This window comes from Ranitomeya variabilis, chromosome 2 (genome assembly GCF_051348905.1).
Source record: "Ranitomeya variabilis isolate aRanVar5 chromosome 2, aRanVar5.hap1, whole genome shotgun sequence".
Taxonomy (NCBI): Eukaryota; Metazoa; Chordata; class Amphibia; order Anura; family Dendrobatidae; genus Ranitomeya; species Ranitomeya variabilis.
This window is the reverse complement of record NC_135233.1, coordinates 278,823,621-278,848,661: the sequence shown is the minus strand read 5'-3', so window position 1 is coordinate 278,848,661 and position 25,041 is coordinate 278,823,621. Positions and strand designations below refer to the sequence as shown.

Here is a 25,041-nt window from a genome sequence, read left to right as displayed (position 1 = left end):
CGCTCACATATCAGACACATGCAGCACACATACACGGCTCACATATCAGACACAGGTAGCACACATACGCCGCTCACATATCAGACACAGGTAGCACACAGACGCTGCTCATATATCAGACACATGCAGCACACATACACCGCTCACATATCAGACACATGCAGCACACATACACGGCTCACATATCAGACACATGCAGCACACATATACCGCTCACATATCAGACACATGCAGAACACATACCATTCACATATCATACACATGCAGCACACATACACGGCTCACATATCAGACACATGCAGCACACAAACCAATCATATATCCATATACAGCACACATGATCACACATCAGACACATGCAGCACACATACACCGCTCACATATCAGACACATGCAGCACACAAACCAATCATATATCCATATACAGCACACATGATCACACATCAGACACATGCAGCACACATACACGGCTCACATATCAGACACATGCAGCACATATACGCCGCTCACATATCAGACACATGCAGCACACATACCACTCACATATCAGACACATGCAGCACACATACACGGCTCACATATCAGACACATGCAGCACACATACACGGCTCACATATCAGACACATGCAGCACACATACACCGCTCACATATCAGACACAGGTAGCACACATACGCCGCTCACATATCAGACACAGGTAGCACACAGACGCTGCTCATATATCAGACACATGCAGCATACATACACGGCTCACATATCAGACACATGCAGCACACAAACCAATCATATATCCACATGCAGCACACATGATCACACATCAGACACATGCAGCACACATACACCGCTCACATATCAGACACATGCAGAACACATACACACCGCTCACATATCATACACATGCAGCACACATACACCGCTCACATATCAGACACATGCAGAACACATACACACTGCTCACATATCATACACATGCAGCACACATACACCGCTCACATATCAGACACATGCAGAACACATACACACTGCTCACATATCATACACATGCAGCACACATACACCGCTCACATATCAGACACATGCAGCACACATACACGGCTCACATATCAGACACATGCAGCACACATGATCACACATCAGACACATGCAGCACACATACACCGCTCACATATCAGACACATGCAGAACACATACACACCGCTCACATATCAGACACATGCAGCACACATACCACTCACATATCATACACATGCAGCACACATACACCGCTCACATATCAGACACATGCAGCACACATACACGGCTCACATATCAGACACATGCAGCACACATACACGGCTCACATATCAGACACATGCAGCACATATACGCCGCTCACATATCAGACATATCAGACACATGCAGCACACATACACGGCTCACATATCAGACACATGAAGCACACATACACCGCTCACATATCAGACACAGGTAGCACACATACGCCGCTCACATATCAGACACAGGTAGCACACAGACGCTGCTCATATATCAGACACATGCAGCATACATACACGGCTCACATATCAGACACATGCAGCACACAAACCAATCATATATCCACATGCAGCACACATGATCACACATCAGACACATGCAGCACACATACACCGCTCACATATCAGACACATGCAGCACACATACACGGCTCACATATCAGACACAGGTAGCACACATACGCCGCTCACATATCAGACACAGGTAGCACACAGACGCTGCTCATATATCAGACACATGCAGCACACATACACCGCTCACATATCAGACACATGCAGCACACATACACGGCTCACATATCAGACACAGGTAGCACACATACGCCGCTCACATATCAGACACAGGTAGCACACAGACGCTGCTCATATATCAGACACATGCAGCACACATACACCGCTCACATATCAGACACATGCAGCACACATACACGGCTCACATATCAGACACATGCAGCACACATATACCGCTCACATATCAGACACATGCAGAACACATACCATTCACATATCATACACATGCAGCACACATACACGGCTCACATATCAGACACATGCAGCACACAAACCAATCATATATCCATATACAGCACACATGATCACACATCAGACACATGCAGCACACATACACCGCTCACATATCAGACACATGCAGAACACATACACCGCTCACATACACGGCTCACATATCAGACACATGCAGCACACATACACGGCTCACATATCAGACACATGCAGTACACATACACGGCTCACATATCAGACACATGCAGTACACATACACGGCTCACATATCAGACACATGCAGCACACATACACCGCTCACATATCAGACACATGCAGCACACATACACCGCTCACATATCAGACACATGCAGCACACATACACCGCTCACATATCAGACACATGTAGCACACATACACCGCTCACATATCAGACACATGCAGCACACATATACCGCTCACATATCAGACACATGCAGAACACATACCATTCACATATCATACACATGCAGCACACATACACGGCTCACATATCAGACACATGCAGCACACAAACCAATCATATATCCATATACAGCACACATGATCACACATCAGACACATGCAGCACACATACACCGCTCACATATCAGACACATGCAGCACACATACACCGCTCACATACACGGCTCACATATCAGACACATGCAGCACACATACACGGCTCACATATCAGACACATGCAGTACACATACACGGCTCACATATCAGACACATGCAGTACACATACACGGCTCACATATCAGACACATGCAGCACACATACACCGCTCACATATCAGACACATGCAGCACACATACACCGCTCACATATCAGACACATGCAGCACACATACACCGCTCACATATCAGACACATGTAGCACACATACACCGCTCACATATCAGACACATGCAGCACACATACACGGCTCACATATCAGACACATGCAGCACACATACCCGGCTCACATATCAGACAGATGCAGCACACATACACGGCTCACATATCAGACACATGCAGCACACATACACCGCTCACATATCAGACACATGCAGCACGCATACACAGCTCACATATCAGACACATGCAGCACACACACCGCTCACATATCAGACACATGCAGAACACATACACGGCTCATATATCAGATACATGCAGCACACAAACCAATCATATATCCACATGCAGCACACACGATCACACATCAGACACATGCAGCATACATACACGGCTCACATATCAGACACATGCAGCACACAAACCAATCATATATCCACATGCAGCACACATGATCACACATCAGACACATGCAGCACACATACACCGCTCACATATCAGACACATGCAGAACACATACACACCGCTCACATATACACATGCAGCACACATACACCGCTCACATATCAGACACATGCAGAACACATACACACTGCTCACATATCATACACATGCAGCACACATACCAGACACATGCAGCACACATACACGGCTCACATATCAGACACATGCAGCACACATGATCACACATCAGACACATGCAGCACACATACACCGCTCACATATCAGACACATGCAGAACACATACACACCGCTCACATATCAGACACATGCAGCACACATACCACTCACATATCATACACATGCAGCACACATACACCGCTCACATATCAGACACATGCAGCACACATACACGGCTCACATATCAGACACATGCAGCACACATACACGGCTCACATATCAGACACATGCAGCACACATACACGGCTCACATATCAGACACATGCAGCACATATACGCCGCTCACATATCAGACATATCAGACACATGCAGCACACATACACGGCTCACATATCAGACACATGCAGCACACATACACCGCTCACATATCAGACACAGGTAGCACACATACGCCGCTCACATATCAGACACAGGTAGCACACAGACGCTGCTCATATATCAGACACATGCAGCATACATACACGGCTCACATATCAGACACATGCAGCACACAAACCAATCATATATCCACATGCAGCACACATGATCACACATCAGACACATGCAGCACACATACACCGCTCACATATCAGACACATGCAGCACACATACACGGCTCACATATCAGACACAGGTAGCACACATACGCCGCTCACATATCAGACACAGGTAGCACACAGACGCTGCTCATATATCAGACACATGCAGCACACATACACCGCTCACATATCAGACACATGCAGCACACATACACGGCTCACATATCAGACACAGGTAGCACACATACGCCGCTCACATATCAGACACAGGTAGCACACAGACGCTGCTCATATATCAGACACATGCAGCACACATACACCGCTCACATATCAGACACATGCAGCACACATACACGGCTCACATATCAGACACATGCAGCACACATATACCGCTCACATATCAGACACATGCAGAACACATACCATTCACATATCATACACATGCAGCACACATACACGGCTCACATATCAGACACATGCAGCACACAAACCAATCATATATCCATATACAGCACAAATGATCACACATCAGACACATGCAGCACACATACACCGCTCACATATCAGACACATGCAGAACACATACACCGCTCACATATCAGACACATGCAGCACACATACACCGCTCACATACACGGCTCACATATCAGACACATGCAGCACACATACACGGCTCACATATCAGACACATGCAGTACACATACACGGCTCACATATCAGACACATGCAGTACACATACACGGCTCACATATCAGACACATGCAGCACACATACACCGCTCACATATCAGACACATGCAGCACACATACACCGCTCACATATCAGACACATGTAGCACACATACACCGCTCACATATCAGACACATGCAGCACACATACACGGCTCACATATCAGACACATGCAGCACACATACCCGGCTCACATATCAGACAGATGCAGCACACATACACGGCTCACATATCAGACACATGCAGCACACATACACCGCTCACATATCAGACACATGCAGCACGCATACACAGCTCACATATCAGACACATGCAGCACACACACCGCTCACATATCAGACACATGCAGAACACATACACGGCTCATATATCAGATACATGCAGCACACAAACCAATCATATATCCACATGCAGCACACACGATCACACATCAGACACATGCAGCACACATACACGGCTCACACATCAGATTCATGCAGCACACATACACGGCTCACATATCAGACACATGCAGCACACACGATCACACATCAGACACATGCAGCACACATACACGGCTCACATATCAGACACATGCAGTACACATACACGGCTCACATATCAGACACATGCAGCACACACGATCACACATCAGACACATGCAGCACACATACACGGCTCACATATCAGACACATGCAGCACACATACACCGCTCACGTATCAGACACATGCAGCACACATACACCGCTCACATATCAGACACATGCACCCCTCACATATTAGACACATTCAGCACACAAACCAATCATATATCCACATGCAGCACACACGATCACACATCAGACACATGCAGCACACATACACGGCTCACATATCAGACACATGCAGCACACATACATGGCTCACATATCAGACACATGCAGCACACATACACGGCTCACATATCAGACACATGCAGCACACATACATGGCTCACATATCAGACACATGCAGCACACATACACGGCTCACATATCATACACATGCAGCACACATACACCTCTCACATATCAGACACATGCAGCACACATACACCACTCACATATCAGACACATGTAGCACACATACACCGCTCACATATCAGACACAGGTAGCACACATACACCGCTCACATATCAGACACATGCAGCACACATACACCGCTCACATATCAGACACATGCAGCACACATACATGGCTCACATATCAGACACATGCAGCACACATACACGGCTCACATATCATACACATGCAGCACACATACACCTCTCACATATCAGACACATGCAGCACACATACACCACTCACATATCAGACACATGTAGCACACATACACCGCTCACATATCAGACACAGGTAGCACACATACACCGCTCACATATCAGACACATGCAGCACACATACACCGCTCACATATCAGACACATGCAGCACACACACTGCTCTCATACACCCTTGCAGCGAGCGCAAACACCTTTTATACATAGACATTCAAAATGCATACACTGCACACATATCCACATGCAGCACACACAGCTTACATATCAGACAAGTGCAGTACATACACCACTCAGATATCGACACATGCAACACACACGCCTCATACACACAACTCATATACACACATGCAGTGCACACACAGCTCACATAGCCACAGGCAGAGCACACGCACACTGCTCACATAGCCACATGCAGAGCACACGCACACTGCTCACATGGCCACATGCAGAGCACACACACACTGCTCACATGGCCACATGCAGAGCACACGCACACTGCTCACATGGCCACATGCAGAGCACACGCACACTGCTCACTTAGCCACAGGCAGAGCACACGCACACTGCTCACATAGCCACAGGCAGAGCACACGCACACTGCTCACATAGCCACAGGCAGAGCACACGCACACTGCTCACTTAGCCACAGGCAGAGCACACGCACACTGCTCACATAGCCACATGCAGAGCACATGTACACTGCTCACTTAGCCACATGCAGCACACACTTAGCCACATGCAGCACACAGATATCCACGTGCGGCCTACGCACATGTACAGATGTTAAGCACTTGCAATACAAACAACACTCAAATATTAGCCACATGCAGCAGATGAACACAGCCCATATGTCACACAGGAAGCACACACACCGCTCACATATCCACATGCAGCACAACATCATATACTTTAGCCACAAATTCACTGACCAGATGTCGGTAAAATGCCCATGACCCTGCTGCCTTTTGGTGACTGAAATACAGTTAGTAGTAAATTCTTTGGCCACAATTCGTAAAGACTGGCATTTGTCATGTTGGCTTTGATGAAGGTATAGGATGGAGCGCAAGGCATCTGATTATTTAAGAGACTCAACACCTCAACACAAATCTTACTCCATCCACGGACTGGAGTATGTGATTTGTGGTAAAAAGAATCCCACTTCTGATGGTGGTTTTGATAAGGAGGTGTCGCCACACCAAAGCTCCACCCACTTTGTCAGACCTGGCCAAAATGGCATAAAACCCACAAAAGTTGTGCACCCTGACCTGCGATATCTGAGGGGACGGTACAACAATAAAGTGACAAAATCTGTTCATGATGAAGTCATTCTGAACTACACAACCATTACTGTGTATGAACACTGTGTACTTACATGAGAAGGGATTGTCTCCTTCCTCATCGCTTCCATCATCATCATCTTCCCCATCAGACATCAGTAAATCCTCATACAATACACTGGCCTGAGGCAGCTGCACGATGTTCTCATCTTCCTCTGCCAAGTCTCCATCAACATCCTCAATTTCCTTAGATAATTTAGGGGATACAAATAAAAAAAAAAAAAACTAATGAAGTATTAGGTTTGTATGAAAATTGGTCAAAACTCCTTTAGGAGAAACTTACAGGGGCTGGAGTCTTAGGCTTCCCATCATCATCATCCTCAAATCCTTCTATGTCAACATCAGAATCATCTTCCCCTAGACGGTTTCTTCCTAGTCTCATCTGCAGATAAAGAACATATATATTAGTGTTAGATGTCCAAGGGCTGTGATTCTTACTGATGGCTAGAACTAGTCCCTTCTTCTTAAAGGGAACTGGTCAGCTTGACAATGCTGTGCAACGTCTGGGAAGCACGTTACAGGGCAGGAGAAGCCGAACACATTTATAGAAGCCCTGCACTTTTATTCTTAAGGCCATGTGCACACGTTCAGGATTTTTTGCGTTTTTTTCGCTATAAAAACGTGATAAAAACGCGAAAAAAACGCTTACATATGCCTGCTATTATTTACAGGGTATTCCGCATTTCTTGTGCAAATGTTGCGATTTTTTCCGCAAAAAAAATCGCATCGCGGAAAAAAAAGCAACATGTTCATTAAAAACGCGGAATTGCGGGGATTCCGCACACCTAGGAGTGCATTGATCTGCTTACTTCCCGCACGGGGCTGTGCACACCATGCAGGAAGTAAGCAGATTATGTTCGGTTGGTACCCAGGGTGGAGGAGAGGAGACTCTCCTCCACGGACTGGGCACCATATAATTGGTCAAAAAAAAAGAATTAAAATAAAAAATAGTCCTATACTCACCCTCTGATGGCCCCCGAAGTGTTCCCGCCTCTCCGGTGCAAGCTCTCTCTTCGGTTCCTATAGATGGTGTGGTTCAGGACCTGTGATGACGTCACTGTCTTGTGATTGGTCGCGTGGCCGCTCATGTGACTCACGCGACCAATCACAAGCCGCGAAGTCATCACAGGTCCTGAACCACACCGGCATCTATAGGAACGGACGCCGCTGAGGAGATCGTCTGGGTGAGTATAACCATTTTTTATTTTTTTAATTATTTTTAAACATTCTATCTTTTACTATAGATGCTGCATAAGCAGCATCTATAGTAACAAGTTGGTCACACTTGTCAAACAGTATGTTTGACAAGTGTGACCAACTTGTCAGTCAGTTTTCCAAGCGATGCTACAGATCGCTTGGAAAACTTTAGCATTCTGCAAGCTAATTACGCTTGCAGAATGCTAAAAAAACGCGAAAAAAAGGGGGAAAAACGCAAAAAAAAAAAATGCGGATTTCTTGCAGAAAATTTCCGGTTTTCTTCAGGAAATTTCTGCAAGAAATCCGGACGTGTGCACATACCCTAAAAGTCCAATCAGTGATCCTAATCAGTGTTTGAGTCTTCCTTGTATAATCGTGGATACAGCGCTAATGACCGGTCAATCACGGATTAGGACCACTCACTTGATACTTAAAGGGAATCTGTCACCAGGTTTTTGCTAACCAATCTGAAAGCAGCATAGTGTAGGAACAGAGACACCGATTCAAGCACATATTATTTTGTTTAGCTCCTCTTATATTTTACTGTTCTGCCAGCACATAAGACTGAATGATCAATGTGATCCCAGTTCCTTTAACTGCGGAGAGGTGAATACAGGCTGCAGGCTTGCAATACAGAAAACACAAGCAATAGCTTTTTTGGTAGGAATGACAAAACTACGAAATGAAATAATGTGAAAAATAGAAGGCTACAAATAATCCCTGGCGTTTGTGTAGAAACATATAATAAAGTAAGTGTATTATCACCAGGCTTCTCTTCTCCAGGGAGGCGGTAGCGGCTTCTGTGGCAGATAAATTGCTTTCATCTGGGTAGAAAGGAGCTTCCTGGGACATGCTCAGCGACGTGTTTGTGTCGTAGTAGTCAGGAGGCTGCCATGTAATAGAAAAATGCATCAGCTGTCTACAACTTACATATGTAGAGACAATACTGGTATGCTGCATATCTTGGTTTTAACATACACATGCATAATGAATGGCTGGGAACATCATGCAACCCGCAAAGAAATCTGCCGAGTACGCATCCTCTATGCTGAACAATATGTCTGTCCCAGATTTCCTTTGTTTTCAAGCAATAAAGGGGCTCTCCACTACTCATACAGCCTATTCATATATGCCCGAGTTCCCAGAGTAAAATAACAAAAACATGTACTTATCGCCGGCACCAGCATCATGCCAGAGATGTCTGCGCCAGGACTCTCAGTGCACAGATGACCACTGTTAAGCAATGTGAACGCTGCAGCCAATCCGCAATCGCTGAAAGGCTGCTGTCTTTATTATTCCATCAGAGTAGACATCCACTCATGGAATAATGATGAGCAGCCTCCCGATCAGCAACCACTCATTATCATGACACCTGAGCACTGCAGATGATCACTAATCAGCTGCTGCTCATCAATATTTCCCTAGAGTGGACGTCACAAGAGAAGAAGTACCAAAGGCAGTAGATGTGAAAAATGTCACATGAGCGCTGGGAGACCTGGCACGGTCATCCCTGGAATGGCGCTGGTGCGGTAGCAAGTATAAGGTTTCTTATTGTACTCGGAGACACTAACATGTACGAAGGAGTAGTCCAAGTAGCGTAATGGCTTCCGTTTGACTATGCCATATTGGAAAATACCCAGACACACAAGTACTAACCTGGGGGGTGTACGGTCCAGGAGTCATTGGATCTAGGCTATCTAGGTCAGCGTCATCTAGGGCAGCCTCCTTAGCAGTGCAAATGTCTTTTTCTAGTTGTGTTAGGTGCTCATCATACTGGTCCAAAAAGGAAACAAAGACCAGAAATCAGCAAAGAATATGGCTCCCGGTTCATCAAAGCAATATTGCCAGAATTCTGGGGTAAAGGCTTTGAAAAGTTGATAAATTTTTGTGCAGCTCAGAGTTAAGTCATAAGCTACAAAATGTTTGCGTATGCAAGATCTTCACAAGTGTTTTCACCCATACGTCATCACCTCATTCCTGTATAAATTACTACCTGCTTTACCCTCCTGAGGAACCACTACCCATGATGGGGAAACACGTCACATCTAGCTGTATTTTTAGTGACACCCTTGTGTCTTATTATTCTTAAATACAATGGTCGTTTTCTGCTGACTACTTGTGCATTTTACATTGGGCCAAAACTACCATAGAGCTGCTATGGTATCATGTTGGTTGTGACTTCATATTTACATGTCTGGCATTTAGGAATCATGTGAATATGTGTTAGTACCATGCACAAATAACTACAGACCGGTCTCCAATCTCCCCTTCATCTCTAAACTCTTGGAACGCCTGATCTACTGCCGCCTTACCCGTTACCTCTCCAGTTTCCGCCCCTTACATTCAACAGAAACTGCACTCATCAAAGTTGACCACCCTCTCCTACTCTCTAGGCTCCAGTCACTAGGCATTAAGGACACTGCTCTCTCCTGGTTCTCCTCCTATCTTTCTGACCGCTCATTCACTGTTCTGTTCTCTGGTTCCACTTCATCTCCTCTTCCTCTCGCTGTCGGGGTACCTCAGGGCTCAGTCCTTGGCCCCCTTCTCTTCTCCCTCTACACGGTCCCAATTGGACAGATCATCTGCAGATTTGGCTTTCAGTACCATCTTTATGCTGATGACACACAACTATACACATCATTCCCTGACCTTACCCCCCGCTGTACTACAGAACGCCAGTGACGGTCTGTCCGCAATCTCCGACATCATGTCCGCTCTCTATCTGAAACTCAACCTCTCCAAAATTAAACTTCTTCTGCTCCCGCCATCTACTAACCTCCCTAAATGTGACATTTCCCTCTCCGTGGGTGGCACCATAATAACATCCCGGCAGCAGGCACGTTGTCTGGTTGTTATATTTGACTCCGATCTCTCCTTCGCCTCCCACATACAATCTCTTGCCCGCTCGTGCCGCTTACACCGAAAGAACATCTCTAGAATCCGCCCTTTTCTCACCATGGAAACAACAAAAACCCTCACTGTCGCCCTGATTCACTCCCGCCTGGATTACTGTAACGCTCTATTAATTGGCCTCCCCCTCACGCGACTTTCCCCTCTCCAGTCTATCCTTAATGCGGCAGCTAGGGTCGTCCATCTGGCTAATCGTTACTCGGACGTGTCCGCTCTTCGCCAGTCGTTACACTGCCTGCCCATTCATTACAGGATACAATTCAAAGCACTTGTTCTCACCCACAAAGCTCTGTACAGTGCGGCACCCCCTTACATCTCCTCCCTCATTTCTGTCTATCGGCCTAACCGACCACTGCGCTCTGCAAATGACTTTTGACTAACCTCTGCACTAATCCGTACCTCCCACTCCCGACTCCAAGACTTCTCCCGTGCTGCGCCAATCCTCTGGAATGCTCTACCCCAAGATAATAGAACCATCCACAATTTGCATAGTTTTAGGCGCGCCCTCAAAACATATTTGTTCACAGCGGCCTATCACGTTCCCTAATCAAAGTCATTTTATGTTTGTGTGCGTGTGTAGCCCAGTCACTATCTCCATCTACCCCCCACCCCCTGAAGATGGCTGGACCATCATTGTAAATGCATCATTGTAAATACACACCTGTACTTTGTATTTCCGACACCTCATTGTAGATTCTAAGCGCTCACGAGCAGGGTCGTCTTATTTTGCTTTAATTATTGTATTGTTAACGTTGTTACTTATGACCGTTGTGTTTGAAACTGTTAAACTGTAAAGCGCTGCGGAATATGTTGGCGCTATATAAATAAAGATTATTATGTGTATCTTTGGATTGAATTATAAGGGCACTTATCTTTGCCATTGAAGATTTGTCAGTCTTCCTTTTAGTATGGGAGATTTTGCGTATACAGGTGTTTATGTGTATTAGGGTCCCTTAAGAGATTCAGAAAAGTTTCTTCCAACTCCGCCAAAATGGAACTAGGGCAGGACAGGAGTGTGACCCCACAGTATGTCTAATTCATGACTAGTTATGGCATTCTGCCAGAAATCTTACTCCAGTCAAAGACTGGAGTAAGATGTGTGGCACAGGGCACGCTACTCGTCAAGGGTGCCGGATTCATTAAGAGGCGTGCACTTCTTAACGAATCAAGAGCGTCTGACTCCTGCATACCCCCCTCATCAAGATCAGCGTGAGAAACAGCGGTCTTGATGAATCATGGCCATAGTGTTGTGTGGTTAACTTTAATACCTCCCCAAACACAGCTTACCTCAGCCAGAGTCTGGCTACAGACATTGACAATTTCCTGTGCCGTTTTACTATACGGACTTTCTGTCCCTGTGAATAAAACAAGTTATTGTGTAATTACGGTAGATTCACTATGTGATGAACACAATGAACACAGTAACATCACAAAAAGTATCAAATAAACTAAATAAAAAGTCCCAGCATCCTCACCAAAATTTTACTTTTGCAAAATTGCATCAATTTTAGAAAACTGGGCAGAATCTTCCACATGGGCTCTTTCTGACATACAAGCAAACTGGAACAACCGAAAATAGGGTGATCACCCATAACTTACCATTGTATTTCATACTGTTTGTGCAGATTAAATTAACATCAGCCAGGAAGATTTCTCGATTTTGATATTTGTGTTTGGAAATATTCTGGACACAAGAATAAATGCAATTATTTAGATAGTTTTACAAAAATAAAAAGTTATTCATTAGGATATAGGGAATTCCTATACAATTTCTGCTTTTTCCTGAAGAAGGGGATGGTTTATTATTTTTTTTACACCATATGCAGAATGAATCTACTTATTTCATAGACATCTATGCAATAGTCACAGGCAGTTAAATGAAAGTTATTAAACTGTTCATATTTTGTTTAAAAATGTAAAACTAGAAGAAAAAGAACACCAAAAAAAGATTAAATAAATGAATAAATAACCTGACGAATAGTCTCCAAATCCATCGGGTTGACAATGACTTTGTAGTAGTCAGGAATAAACTTTTTATTTACAGGATGATGGAAGGGCCATGACTGTAGAAATGAGAAGAAAGGTGTTAGACGTTATAGAAGGATCCTACAGAAGTTTCTCCCTTATTACCGTCTTCTATTTTACCAATAATCATTACAATTATTATGGTAAAGGAAAACAAATGAAATGTGTTCCTCAGACAAGGATTTCTATCTACATGTAAAGTCGTATAGTAAAAATCCCACCATCTCCAGTGGTGGCAACTTAATCATAAAATGAAGAGACATACCTATGTAAATTAACATTGTGAAGAAATCTTAAAACTCAACATACGTCAGTCACTGCCATCATCTTCTGAGTCACGATGTTATCCAAGATAAAGGAGAAGGCAACTTGGTCATCATCATCCAGCAATGGGTTAATTGCTTTCTCCAGTCTCGCGAGCTTGTCCTCCTTCTGTTAACAAAAGCGCACAGAACATTTCTTACAAACCTAGAAAGTGATGTATGTTTTAGAGAAATCAGCCAGTAAATGACCGGTATCTATCCACCTTCGAACATAGTCAGCAGTCTCATTCCTGCACTGTCCACTTTTGCTTGATCGTATGGGACAGAGTATGGAGTAATATGGTGTAACGAGCTCTAGAGCAAATGATGAGGAATGCTCATGGCGAAGTGTCTGGCTACTACTATTCTACTTTAGAGCAATTTCACTAATCTAAGTCCCTTTTCTCTTACGACTATTCAACCATTTGGCCAGCACCACTGAAGTGTTTGTCAATCCACAGCCAGCAATGCGGATGGCCAAAGGGTAGCGCCGATAGACCCACAGTGCTCAGCTGACTGCGGGGGTCAAATTCATTGTCAGATGTGGATATCCAGGCTGGGACAACATATATAGGATAGGAATACGCGGTGATGTGTCGTATGATACTGACATCGCAGTGTTGCATTGCATCTAATAATCTCCAATAGAGTTGACCTGCAACCTTCCGCGACTGAGAAAGAGAATTACAATGTGCCTAAACAAGTTGGATTTTCTCCGGCGTTGGTTACAAGTCACACACAACTCACTTGCCATAGATTTCAGTATAAGTCACTTGCGATTTGGCCATTTTTTTTACAACAAGATCCCAGCACAGGACATGGTTTGTGATACAACTTTTCTGAGAATTGCCGTCGTCCGACATGTTGCTGTGCACCCTTCGTCTTTGGAGGACATCGGATCTGGCAAATACTTGGATGCCCCGTACTTCCTTACAGCTTTGTGTTGTTCCATTTCTTTGTTATCCCACCTATATGTTTATTAATGACAATTGTATGTCACCATTTCTGTTGATAAAGGAGCATTGTCCCTACAGTCTGAAACCTATGTTACTGATTGGACAGTACAGTGTCGCACCGCAGCCATTATCTGACAAGTTGATAAGATTTGACTATAAATAAAAAGCTAACTTGCATGCAAGACATGTCACGTGCAACTTGCACTGAAGTCTATGACAAGTGTGTCGCGTGCAACCTGCGACAGAACATGCAACACATTTGGAAACATATGTAACTGACACAGTCACAATGTGTCGCAGGTCACAATGCAACGACATAAGAAATCATTATATCCTTAGATACAAGGTGTCACTGCAATTTCAGACACGTCACCCAAGCCGAAGTCTGTGGAGGGACACATCTAACTGGTGTCAATTTATTCCTCAATTTCTAGGAGGAATAACAGAGGAATGACACAACATAAAGCTCAAAGAAAAGTTGTTATTTCATGGAGAATACAAGGATGGAGTAAAATAGCCATGTTAGGAGAACAGATGGGACCTCATTCAAGCAGGCGTCCTGTGACTTCAACATCAGATCACCAGGATATTTGCTGTGGGCATCAAGGGGAATTTGGAAACTCCTGAAGAGGTAAAGCATTGTTGGACAATGCAGATCTCTCATAGGACTTGCTGTCATTTCCTCCACATCACCGTATGATTCTGCTTATAGCGTAGAAGTATTTTCATCCAGTGCAGAGAGACTTCCATAACTGAACTATCATATAAAGTGTTATCCTTTCATTTAAAAGGCTGCCAGAAAGAGAAACTTTATGCCATCGTCTGAAATGTCTGGAGGCAATTCATGAAGTCTGGCATTACTAATTCTGTATCCTCTGGACCCCTCTCCCACATCTCAGTGATGCCGTACTGTGTTGGTAAAGTCAAGCTCTCATGCAAAGTTTTCCAGTGCTGAATGTGTGCAAATATAGGTAAGCCTCAGTGCAGACATTCCGTGACATCTTACCCTTATTTAATAGGAATTCATGGAAACAACTCTTCTTTGTGAGCTGCTTTGCTTTGACAGCTGGATACTAAGTCCCTGGTCAACACACTGTTATACAGCATGCTGCCAATCATTGATTTTCAGAGCTGGGAGTGAACTGACAGATATCCTCTCAGAAAAGCCAGATACAGAAGAGGGCCGCAGCCTATTCATAGCCATTATATTAGACCCTCGGCAGACTACTCTAGAAATGTGGAGACTTTCCAATGCAAAGACAAGTTTTCTAAAAAACCAACCAAGCATGACAATCACCTGCTTGGGCAAACCATCATTTCAGAGAGGGTAACTGTGAGCAGAGAAGTCATGTACCTATGACCTATCATAAAGCAGTTCTCGTGACTATCAGGATGGGAGGTTTTCACTTTAAACCTCAAATCCTATAAGGAATCCTGCTAATTATAGTTTTTTCTTACTTAAAGCCCATTGATTCACTAGTATGACTCATTATCAATTATTTTATTCCTGGTTATACTCGCCTTAGGATCTAAAATTCTATCACAGTAATTCTGTTCTGGTCTTACGGCAGCAATTCCTGGGACTCCTTTTTGAACTCTCTGTGCCGGAGTGTTATGTTTTCCATGCTTTGTGTATGATCATCACATACTTACACCCTTCCACTTTGTCTTAATACTTTTTTCCTCTGTATCAGTATTATCATTATTAGAATGTTAGCGGCTTACCTCTCTGAGTTTTTCATCACACAGATCCAACATTTCTTTTGAAATTTGGGTCAACGCATGTTTAGGTCCTGAATTTAGAAAAAAATAAATAGGTGCATATAAAAAAAGGTTCCTAATATAGAATCATACCGTACAGATGACATATCAGAGTTTCCTCACCATTATAAAGGATGCTGTTCTTCACGATTAGCTCCACCTGCTCTCGAAACTCTTCACGGGACGGATACATTCTCTTGCGCACATTTTCTCGCAATGTTTGTAGATCCATGGGATTTGTCACTATCTTGTAGTAATCCTTTACTACTTTAGCATTTACAGGACTGTGGAAAGGGTAGGTCTTCAAAAGAAAAAAACATCATGTAAGAAAAAAAAAAAGGCATCGGAGTAATAAAAAAAAAGCAACAATGTCATTTTCTGTCCATCTCTGCATTAAAATGATTAGGGTGAGGTTCCGCAATGCAGGATAGTCTTAGGCTGGGGCTCCAGAGCGAGTCACTTGTAAATCACGTATGTCAATGTTTCGCCAAAAATCTGACATGGATTTTTAAAAGGCAGCTGGCACCTTTCTAGCCCGTAAAGAAACAATGAAGTCTCTTAATGCTATGATTTTATCACAATTACATTGTCCCTCCGTGTAATTACATAACTTACATTGGCCATGTCTCTCATGTCATTGATGATGGACTCAAGGACTGATGATAAGGTGACCATGGGATCAGTCCTTCTACGATGTATTGACTTATGAGGTCGCTGAAAGACAAGCAAAGGATCACAATGTTAGCTGTATTTTCTACATTAGATGTCAATCGCATCAGATCATGTCCATGTGAAGAATATGCAAAGTGACATCTCATGTCAAAATTGATGTTACTGCAAAAAGTGAATAGCAAGGAAATCACGGCGACATCTGCTGCAATATGTATACAGCCCTATTACAGGATGCTAAAAATGGCAGATTACTCATACTTACAAGCTGACTTGGTATTTGTATGATGGACTATTGCTGCTGTTCCACCAGTGTAATTCGGTTACCTGAGAGTGATTATCATCTTCTATGAGTTTGAGGGACATCAATCACAATACAAATAACACAGGCCAAAAAAACCCTATAAACCAAAGGGCAATACTGTGTTGGACACATGCAGATTTGTCCACATCACATTGTGTTTCACCTAAACCCACAACTTCCTGCTGTAAGGCAATGAGGCAGAGAAACGCCAGCGCAGGATTGTAAATGCTATATGCGTTGTGAGAATGTGTAATGCAACATGTCATACACACAGAGCATGCTACCTTCCCCTCTCCAATCACCCATTGATTTTATACATCTGGGCGGTCCGCACTTTACTCGGCACTGACATTTTAAAACGTCAATGCAGAGTAAGCTGCTTGCATGGGATAGTGCAGATGTTGCAGCAAGTAACCGGCTGTCAGACACAGCCAGACTCAACATGGAGAAGGCAGAGAGGTTTCATTACTGTCTCTGCCTTTCTGAATTTATGTATACAGGAAGATGAAAAAGCATTGTGTATACAGTATCAGAAGCACTGACAGTGCTTTCTCCTTCGAAAACAGCAGTCATATGATCGCTGGTTGTTACAACATTAGGAGCTGCTGAGTTCTACGAGACGCAGTAAGCTCTGCTATGCATGTGGCTGAATTTTCCTTGTTACTAGGCCCAATATACCAGCCTCAATTACAGGGAAACCAAAAATACAAAAGAATGTATTAATATGTTACCACCAAGGGTCTTTTAATACCTAATAGTAGAGTGTGTAAAATAAAAGAACAGAAAAAATAGAAAGAGGAAAAAAAGAGAGAGACTGACAGTTCAAATCTCTGTTTCTATCCCCACCCCATCAAAAAAATGTACGTTCACAATATAAATATAATTTCATTAGAGATCGTGAAAATAAAATAAAATTTGTAAACCAGACACGTTTTGGCAAAAAAAAAAAAGACGCATGAATGAGGATTAAAAAAAACAACAAAAAAAACAACAGATTTTGCATTTTAAGCAGATGAATCACGTTGAAGGTCTTACATTCAAGTAATCACAATGCACAGTGCTTCCCACTCTTCTCTTCTTCTTCTGGGGTAACTGCTGCTTAGGGAACTTCAAGACCAAGGATTTCCTACGAACCTCATCCGCACTAGAAGAAAACACAAATGGAAGGTGTGAATAAATTCCTACAAAAAAACGGGGGATTTTTGGTACTTACCATAAAATCCTTCAGACCCATTTGGGGGACACCGGTAATCATTGATGTTTACTGCTGTAACTAAGAAATACACTTAAAGAAAAAGTCAGCTCCTCTCCAGCAGGCTACACCTGCCTACTGGCACCAAGCTTCTCAATAAGTGAAAAAGCAGTTGGAGTAGCAACAAAAAGAAGAGAAACCACAAGGGAGAATAACCACAAAAACATGCTTAACAAGGCAAAAACAGGGGTGGGTGCCGTGTTCCCCAATAAAGGCTACGCAACAGAGATTTTACTGTAAGTTCCAAAAACATCATCTTTTTCTTGGGTGCTTTATTAGGGGACACAAGAAACTTCCCAAAACAGTCCTAAGGGGTGGAAAAAAAACAGATGAACACTGGTAAAAAATGACAAAAGAGTGGAAAGGCAATCCCCTCACCCCAGCAACTGCCGCTTGCAGCACCTTTCTACCCCCAGGCTTGTGACTGCCAAAATGAAGGTGTGAAGATCTGGAGAAAGTGTGGACAGAGGACAAGGTAGCTTGTAAAGCCATACAACAGAAGGCTGATGGTGAACCACCCAAGAAGCTGCCACCGCCTGGGTGGAGTGAGTTATAACCCCAAGTGGGGGCACTCTGTCCTTTGCCCAATAAGCTTCCAGATTGGTAGAACAAATCCACTGAGTGATGGTAGACTCAGAGGCGGAGTGACCTTTATGGCAGCCCTCCTAAATGTTAAACAAGGGGTGTGAAAATCTGTAAAAGCCCGTCACCAACAGGTAGTGATACACAACTCTGACCAAGTCCAACTTGTGTAAGGATCACTAAGCGGGATGAGAGGGAGAAGGATGAAGGCAGAACAATCTCATTAAGGTGGAAATAAGAGCCTAATTTAGGAAGAATAGAGTGCAACAGACGCATGACCACTTTGTCCAACAAGAGAGAGTCGCAAACTGAGAGACTCACACGAAGGAAGTGATCACTAAAAGGAAGGCCACCTTTGAGGAAAGGAAAAGTGGGGTGATATCCTGAATCGGTTCAAAAGGAGAGCACTCAAAAAAGGTGCCTAGGACCAGATTGAGATCCCTCAGGTTCAAGGGAGTCTGATAAGGGAATGTCAACTGTGCCGCACCCTAAAAGACAAAATTTTAATCCTGTAAGCCAAGTTCTTTTGAAAAGCACAAAAGTGGAAGGCAAAACTGTGCAAAAGCAAAGCAGATGTGGACGATCTGTAAGCCTCAACGGAATGTCTGCGAGAAGGTTGAATATGGACACGTAACAAGATCTTCTGGGCCAGTCCGGTGCCATGAGGAGGATGAAAATCCCTCTGATTGGAAGATCTTGGGCAACTTTGGTAGCTGGGTCAGAGGATGGAACAGATGGGGACAGGAGAATTTGGACCATGGAATTGCCACTGTGCCTGAGGCAATTGCTAAAGGGTTGCCAGACCTTGACATGAACCGAGGGACCTTGTGGTTCAGTCTGAATGTCATCAGATCAATGCCCGAAGTACCCCATGGTAGGCAGATGAGTTCATAGACGACTGGTTGAAGTCTGCACAATTAGCCACTCACGGCTTAGGAAGTTTGTAACCTAGATGTCCACTCCAGGTATGTGTATAGCTGAAATAGCCAGAATTCTTTGATTTGCCTGTACAAGGGTCTGTGAGACCACTGCCATTGTTAGACTACTTTGGGTTTCACGCTCATGGTTAATGCATGCTATGTGTGGCATTGTTGGACTAAATCTGGACATGGGGTCCTGCCAATGGAGAAGGGACAGACAAATGGCTCTGAGCTCAATGGAATTGATGAAAAGTAGGACTTTGTGTTCCTTCCAGTGTCCCTGGATGGTAAACTTCAGGGTCCCCGCAGCACCACCACCCAAACAAAGAAGTCTGGCGTCTGTTGTCACAATCTGCTAATAGATTTGAAGAAAAGAGCCAAGACGAATGAGCAGTGAATCTCAGTGGGCAGGGCTTGCAGATTAAGAGCATCACTTGCAGACAGATGCTACTGCACATGCGCTGCCGCCATTGTGTAGCAGCAAAAAGAAAAAAAAATTGTCTGCAGAAAAACAGAAGAGGCGCATGAGCAGTAGCATTTATCGGTAAACAATAGATGCTACTGCACAGACACCGGCATCATTTTTTGAAAATAGGAGGCAGGCATTTACTCCACAATGATGAAGATGAGACCAGAGCACCAAATAAATCCTCCCCACAGGCCACCCCGAGGCACAAGAAGCTCATTAACTGAAAACTGCAAACACAGATTAAACAACCACAAGACGGATTTCATCAACCAAGGTATCATTGTAATTGTAATCAGTATAACGGCTCCAACCTGACCCTGTCTGTAGTTTACTTAGTAAAAACCTTATGACACATTCGCTTTAAGCCAAAGTATGCAACAGACCGCAACGATGTTGCTTGAAGCCTGAGCAGAGCAGGCAGTTGCTTTGAATGAGGCCAAGAAAATATACTGGGTTGTGTAGGCAACTTACTCTGTTGTTAACTCAGTTGTCGGAGCCTAGAAGAGGATGCCTTATTGCAGGTGTTTGCCCCAGCTACTAGCTGCTTTGGCAACCCAGGTAGCAGTGAAAGCTGGGCACAATGCAGAGTCCACAGCTTCAAATGCAGATTTTGATAAGGATTCCACAAGTCTATGCATGGCGTCCCTGAAACAAGCTGCGTCAGAGAGAGAAAGGGTAGTGATCAAGGATTACTACCCTATTTACTAAGAGGCCGGGAAAGCCACTGAAGGAAAGGGAGACCAGGTCGTAATGCGAGCCACTGGAACGGTATAGTAGTTACATGTGTCTTCACCTGTGTGAAGCGTTTCTCTGGCTGTGCCCATTCCTTGTCTAGCAGTTTGCTGAACTGTGTGTTTCTAAAAACCTTTGGCGGTACACCTAACTATCCTGAAAGACATTGTCTCTGCAGGAAGAGAGAGATCTTCTTCCTTTACATTCAGGGATTGGAAAACAGTGCAAACAAAACTGTTAACTATGCTAGCTTGAGGGCTGATTAGCCTCCATATCTGAGTTGGAATGATGGCCCAATTTTTGTAGTGGAGACAAGCAAGTGAAATGGTGAATGCATGCTGGGAGGCGTAGAAATAGAAGACCTAGCGAAGTCACTTGAGGCTACTTGGAACGTTGACCCGATCTGCTATATGGGTGCAGAGTAGTTGGCGGTCTCATTCTGGGTAGTGGTCACAGCACTGGGGGTGACACTAGACATAGGCAGAAGCTTCATAAAGGTAGTTAGGGTCTGAAACACCTCAGACACTGAATGTAATGACACCTGTTAGGAAGGGGCCACACTCATGTTGCAGGCCACAAAGGGGTACTGAGCTGGAGGTATGGGGGAAGAGTAAGCAGAGCAGGTCACTGTGCTTACACAAGGAGCAGGTAAAACAAGTGAAGCCGAGTGGGCTTACGTGTGAATGGTCCTTTTTGGGAAAAGACAGGACAGGGAGGAAAAGACAGCAGGACAGAGGGGAAAAAAACAGTCTGTGTCAGAAGTAGCGGGCTCTCCAGTAGAGAGCGTGCTGGAATAAAAAAAGGAGACACCTAGAGTCGAGGAAGGGGTAGGCATAAACCAGGAGGCGGAAAAGAGGGATTTTTGTTACTCACCGTAAAATCTTTCTTGGAGCCTTCATTGGGGGACACAGGTAACCATGGGTGCATGCTGCTGTCGCTAGGAGGCTGACACTATGCAAAAAAGGGAAAATAGCTCCTCCTCCGCAGTATACACCCACCGACAGGCACAAAGTATCTCAGTTAGTGTTAAAGCAGTAGGAGAAGCAACAACAACAAAAAAAAATTCAACATACACTGTGTTCCAAATTATTATGCAAATAATATTTCCTCATATTTTCTCTAAATTACCTATCTGAATTGCAGTCATTGTTATTTTCCAGTCATCTACTATTCTAGTATAATTGCAATGTTTTGGAACAAACTGCCTATGAAAACAGTATCTTTAAAAAAAAAATTAACACTCAAAATGCATGTTCCAAATTATTATGCACAGCAGAGTTTTCAACCTTTTTTTTTTATTTTGAACAAAAAAATGGTCAATTGTGAAGTTATAAGCATTATCAGCTTATTACAAAATGAAATCAAACAGTTTTCAAGTGAAAACTTTATTCTAGGTGATGTTACATTTGCACATAGGACCCCTTGTTCGAAAGAAGCTTCTGAACTCTCTCGTCCATTGAATTTGTCAGTTTTTGGATGGTTTCTGCTTCAATTGTTTTGCATGTGGACAGAATACCCTCCCAGAGCTGTTGCTTAGATGTGAACTGCCTCCCGCCATCATAGACACTCCTTTTGATGATGCTCCAGAGGTTCTCAATGGGGTTGAGGTCAGGGGAAGATGGTGGCCACACCATAAGTTTGTCCTCTTTTATGCCCATAGCATCCAGAGATGCAGATGTGTTTTTTGCAGCATGAGATGGTGCATTATCATGCATGAAAATCATCTTGCTGCGGAAAGCACGGTTCTTCCTCTTGAACCATGGCAGGAAGTGTTGTTTTAGAAACTCCACATAGATTATGGAGTTCATCTTTACCCCTTCAGGGATCATAAAGGGGCCGACAATCTCTCTCCCCATGATTCCAGCCCAAAACATTACTCCACCTCCTCCTTGTTGGCGCCTTAGCCGTGTTTTCATGGGGTGTCCATCAACCAGCCATCCTCCACTCCATCCATCTGGACCATCGAGCGTTGCACGGTACTCATCGGTGAACAAAACAGTTTGGAAGTCAGTCTTCATGTATCGTTTGGCCCACTGGAGCCGTTTCTGCTTGTGTGCAGTGGATAGAGGTGGTCGACAGGATGGCTTACGCACAGCTGCAAACCTCTGAAGGACCCTGCATCTTGTTGTTCTGGGGACGTTGGAGGCACCAGCAGCTTCAAAAACCCCTGACGAAGAAGGATCGTATCCTTCGAAACGCGTTGGATTGGATAATCCACATACGCGCCCGCCCACTAGCTGTGACGTCACACTGTTGCTACGCCCCTTCTCAACGCCGCCACCGCTTCAGCGTTGCTTCCGGCCGGGGCACGCTAGAGGCTGGCAGCTTCCACCTGATTCCCGCGTCCTTTTACCGGACTCGACTCACGTGGAGTGAGTCTAGCTCCCCTGATCTTACCATCGTGCAGCGGTGAACCGGACTCTCAGCGATCTCATTACCCCGCAGCAGTAAACCGGATTCCAAGCACATGAAAGATTTGCAGCCACGACACTGTATTGGGATCTAGTAAGTACTCATGTACAACCATTGAAAGCTTTTATTTGCCTATTACTATTCTTGGGGGATTATTTAGCTTTCATATACAAGCGCAGGTGATACACTATCGTTTTTCTTTTAGCTTCAAAAACTTGTCTGCTGCTATGACAAGGCATTTTTGCAGCTGCTCTTTTAACCTTACGCAATTGCCTGTTGGAAAGAGTCCTCAATTTTTCCTTATCAGCATGCACATGTGTGTGCTGGGAATCAGCTACATACTTCTTGATTGTGCGATGATCACGATGAAGTGTCTTGGCAATGTTGATTGTAGTCATGCCTTGACCTAAATACTCCACAATTTGTTGCTTCTCAGCAGCCGACACATCCTTTTTCTTTCCCATTTTGGCAAAAAATATAGGCTGCTTAATAATGTGGAACAGCCTTCTTAAGTAGTCTTGCCTTTATTTTGACACACCTGCCAAACTAATTTGCACAGGTATCTGCAATTGCTTTCAGCGATATAAAGAGCCCTGACACACATCACCATCAATGAGTTTAAATGACAAACAAAAAAATTCTAACCTTATCACTCCTAAACTCTTTGTGCATAATAATTTGGAACGCAGTGTATGTACCAACCCAACAACGAAGGCACACAGGCCCAATGATGGTACAAACAATTAGGGAGGGTGCTGTGTCCCCAATGAAGGCTCCAAGAAAGAGATTTTACGGTGAGTACCAAAAATCCCTCTTTCTTTATTGCTCATTTGGGAACACAGGTAACCATGGGATGTCCCAAAGCAGTCCCTAGGGTGGGGAACAGAAAAGATTCAAAGAAAAAACAGACTCAGATCAGCCGTTGCATAACCGCCGCCTTCAGCACCTTCCTTCCCAGGCCTGCATCAGACGAGGCATCGTTATGAACCCTGTAAAAAATGACCAGGTCACGGCCTTAGAATTTGGAAAGCCAAGGCCTGGTGACAAACCGTCTAGGAGGCCCCACCACCGAGTGGAGTAAGCCTTCATCCCCGGAGGAGGCTGTTCGTCCTGAACGTG

At 44.2% G+C, this 25,041-nt stretch overlaps 1 protein-coding gene across 1 annotated transcript in view; it reads right to left on the bottom strand.

Annotated features, from left to right (window-relative positions):
- Positions 1 to 25,041, bottom strand: part of TAF1 (TATA-box binding protein associated factor 1) — a 75,643-nt gene that overhangs the window by 5,575 nt on the left and 45,027 nt on the right. The window contains exons 27-38 of the mRNA XM_077285006.1: positions 18,591 to 18,699; positions 17,198 to 17,296; positions 16,706 to 16,883; positions 16,547 to 16,614; positions 13,873 to 13,995; positions 13,509 to 13,601; positions 13,138 to 13,222; positions 12,826 to 12,893; positions 10,285 to 10,401; positions 9,394 to 9,516; positions 7,715 to 7,813; positions 7,467 to 7,617 (exon numbers count right to left, since the gene is read on the bottom strand). Of these exons, the coding sequence (XP_077141121.1) occupies positions 7,467 to 7,617; positions 7,715 to 7,813; positions 9,394 to 9,516; positions 10,285 to 10,401; positions 12,826 to 12,893; positions 13,138 to 13,222; positions 13,509 to 13,601; positions 13,873 to 13,995; positions 16,547 to 16,614; positions 16,706 to 16,883; positions 17,198 to 17,296; positions 18,591 to 18,699 (1,313 nt within the window). The remainder of the gene's footprint in view (positions 1 to 7,466; positions 7,618 to 7,714; positions 7,814 to 9,393; positions 9,517 to 10,284; positions 10,402 to 12,825; positions 12,894 to 13,137; positions 13,223 to 13,508; positions 13,602 to 13,872; positions 13,996 to 16,546; positions 16,615 to 16,705; positions 16,884 to 17,197; positions 17,297 to 18,590; positions 18,700 to 25,041) is intronic.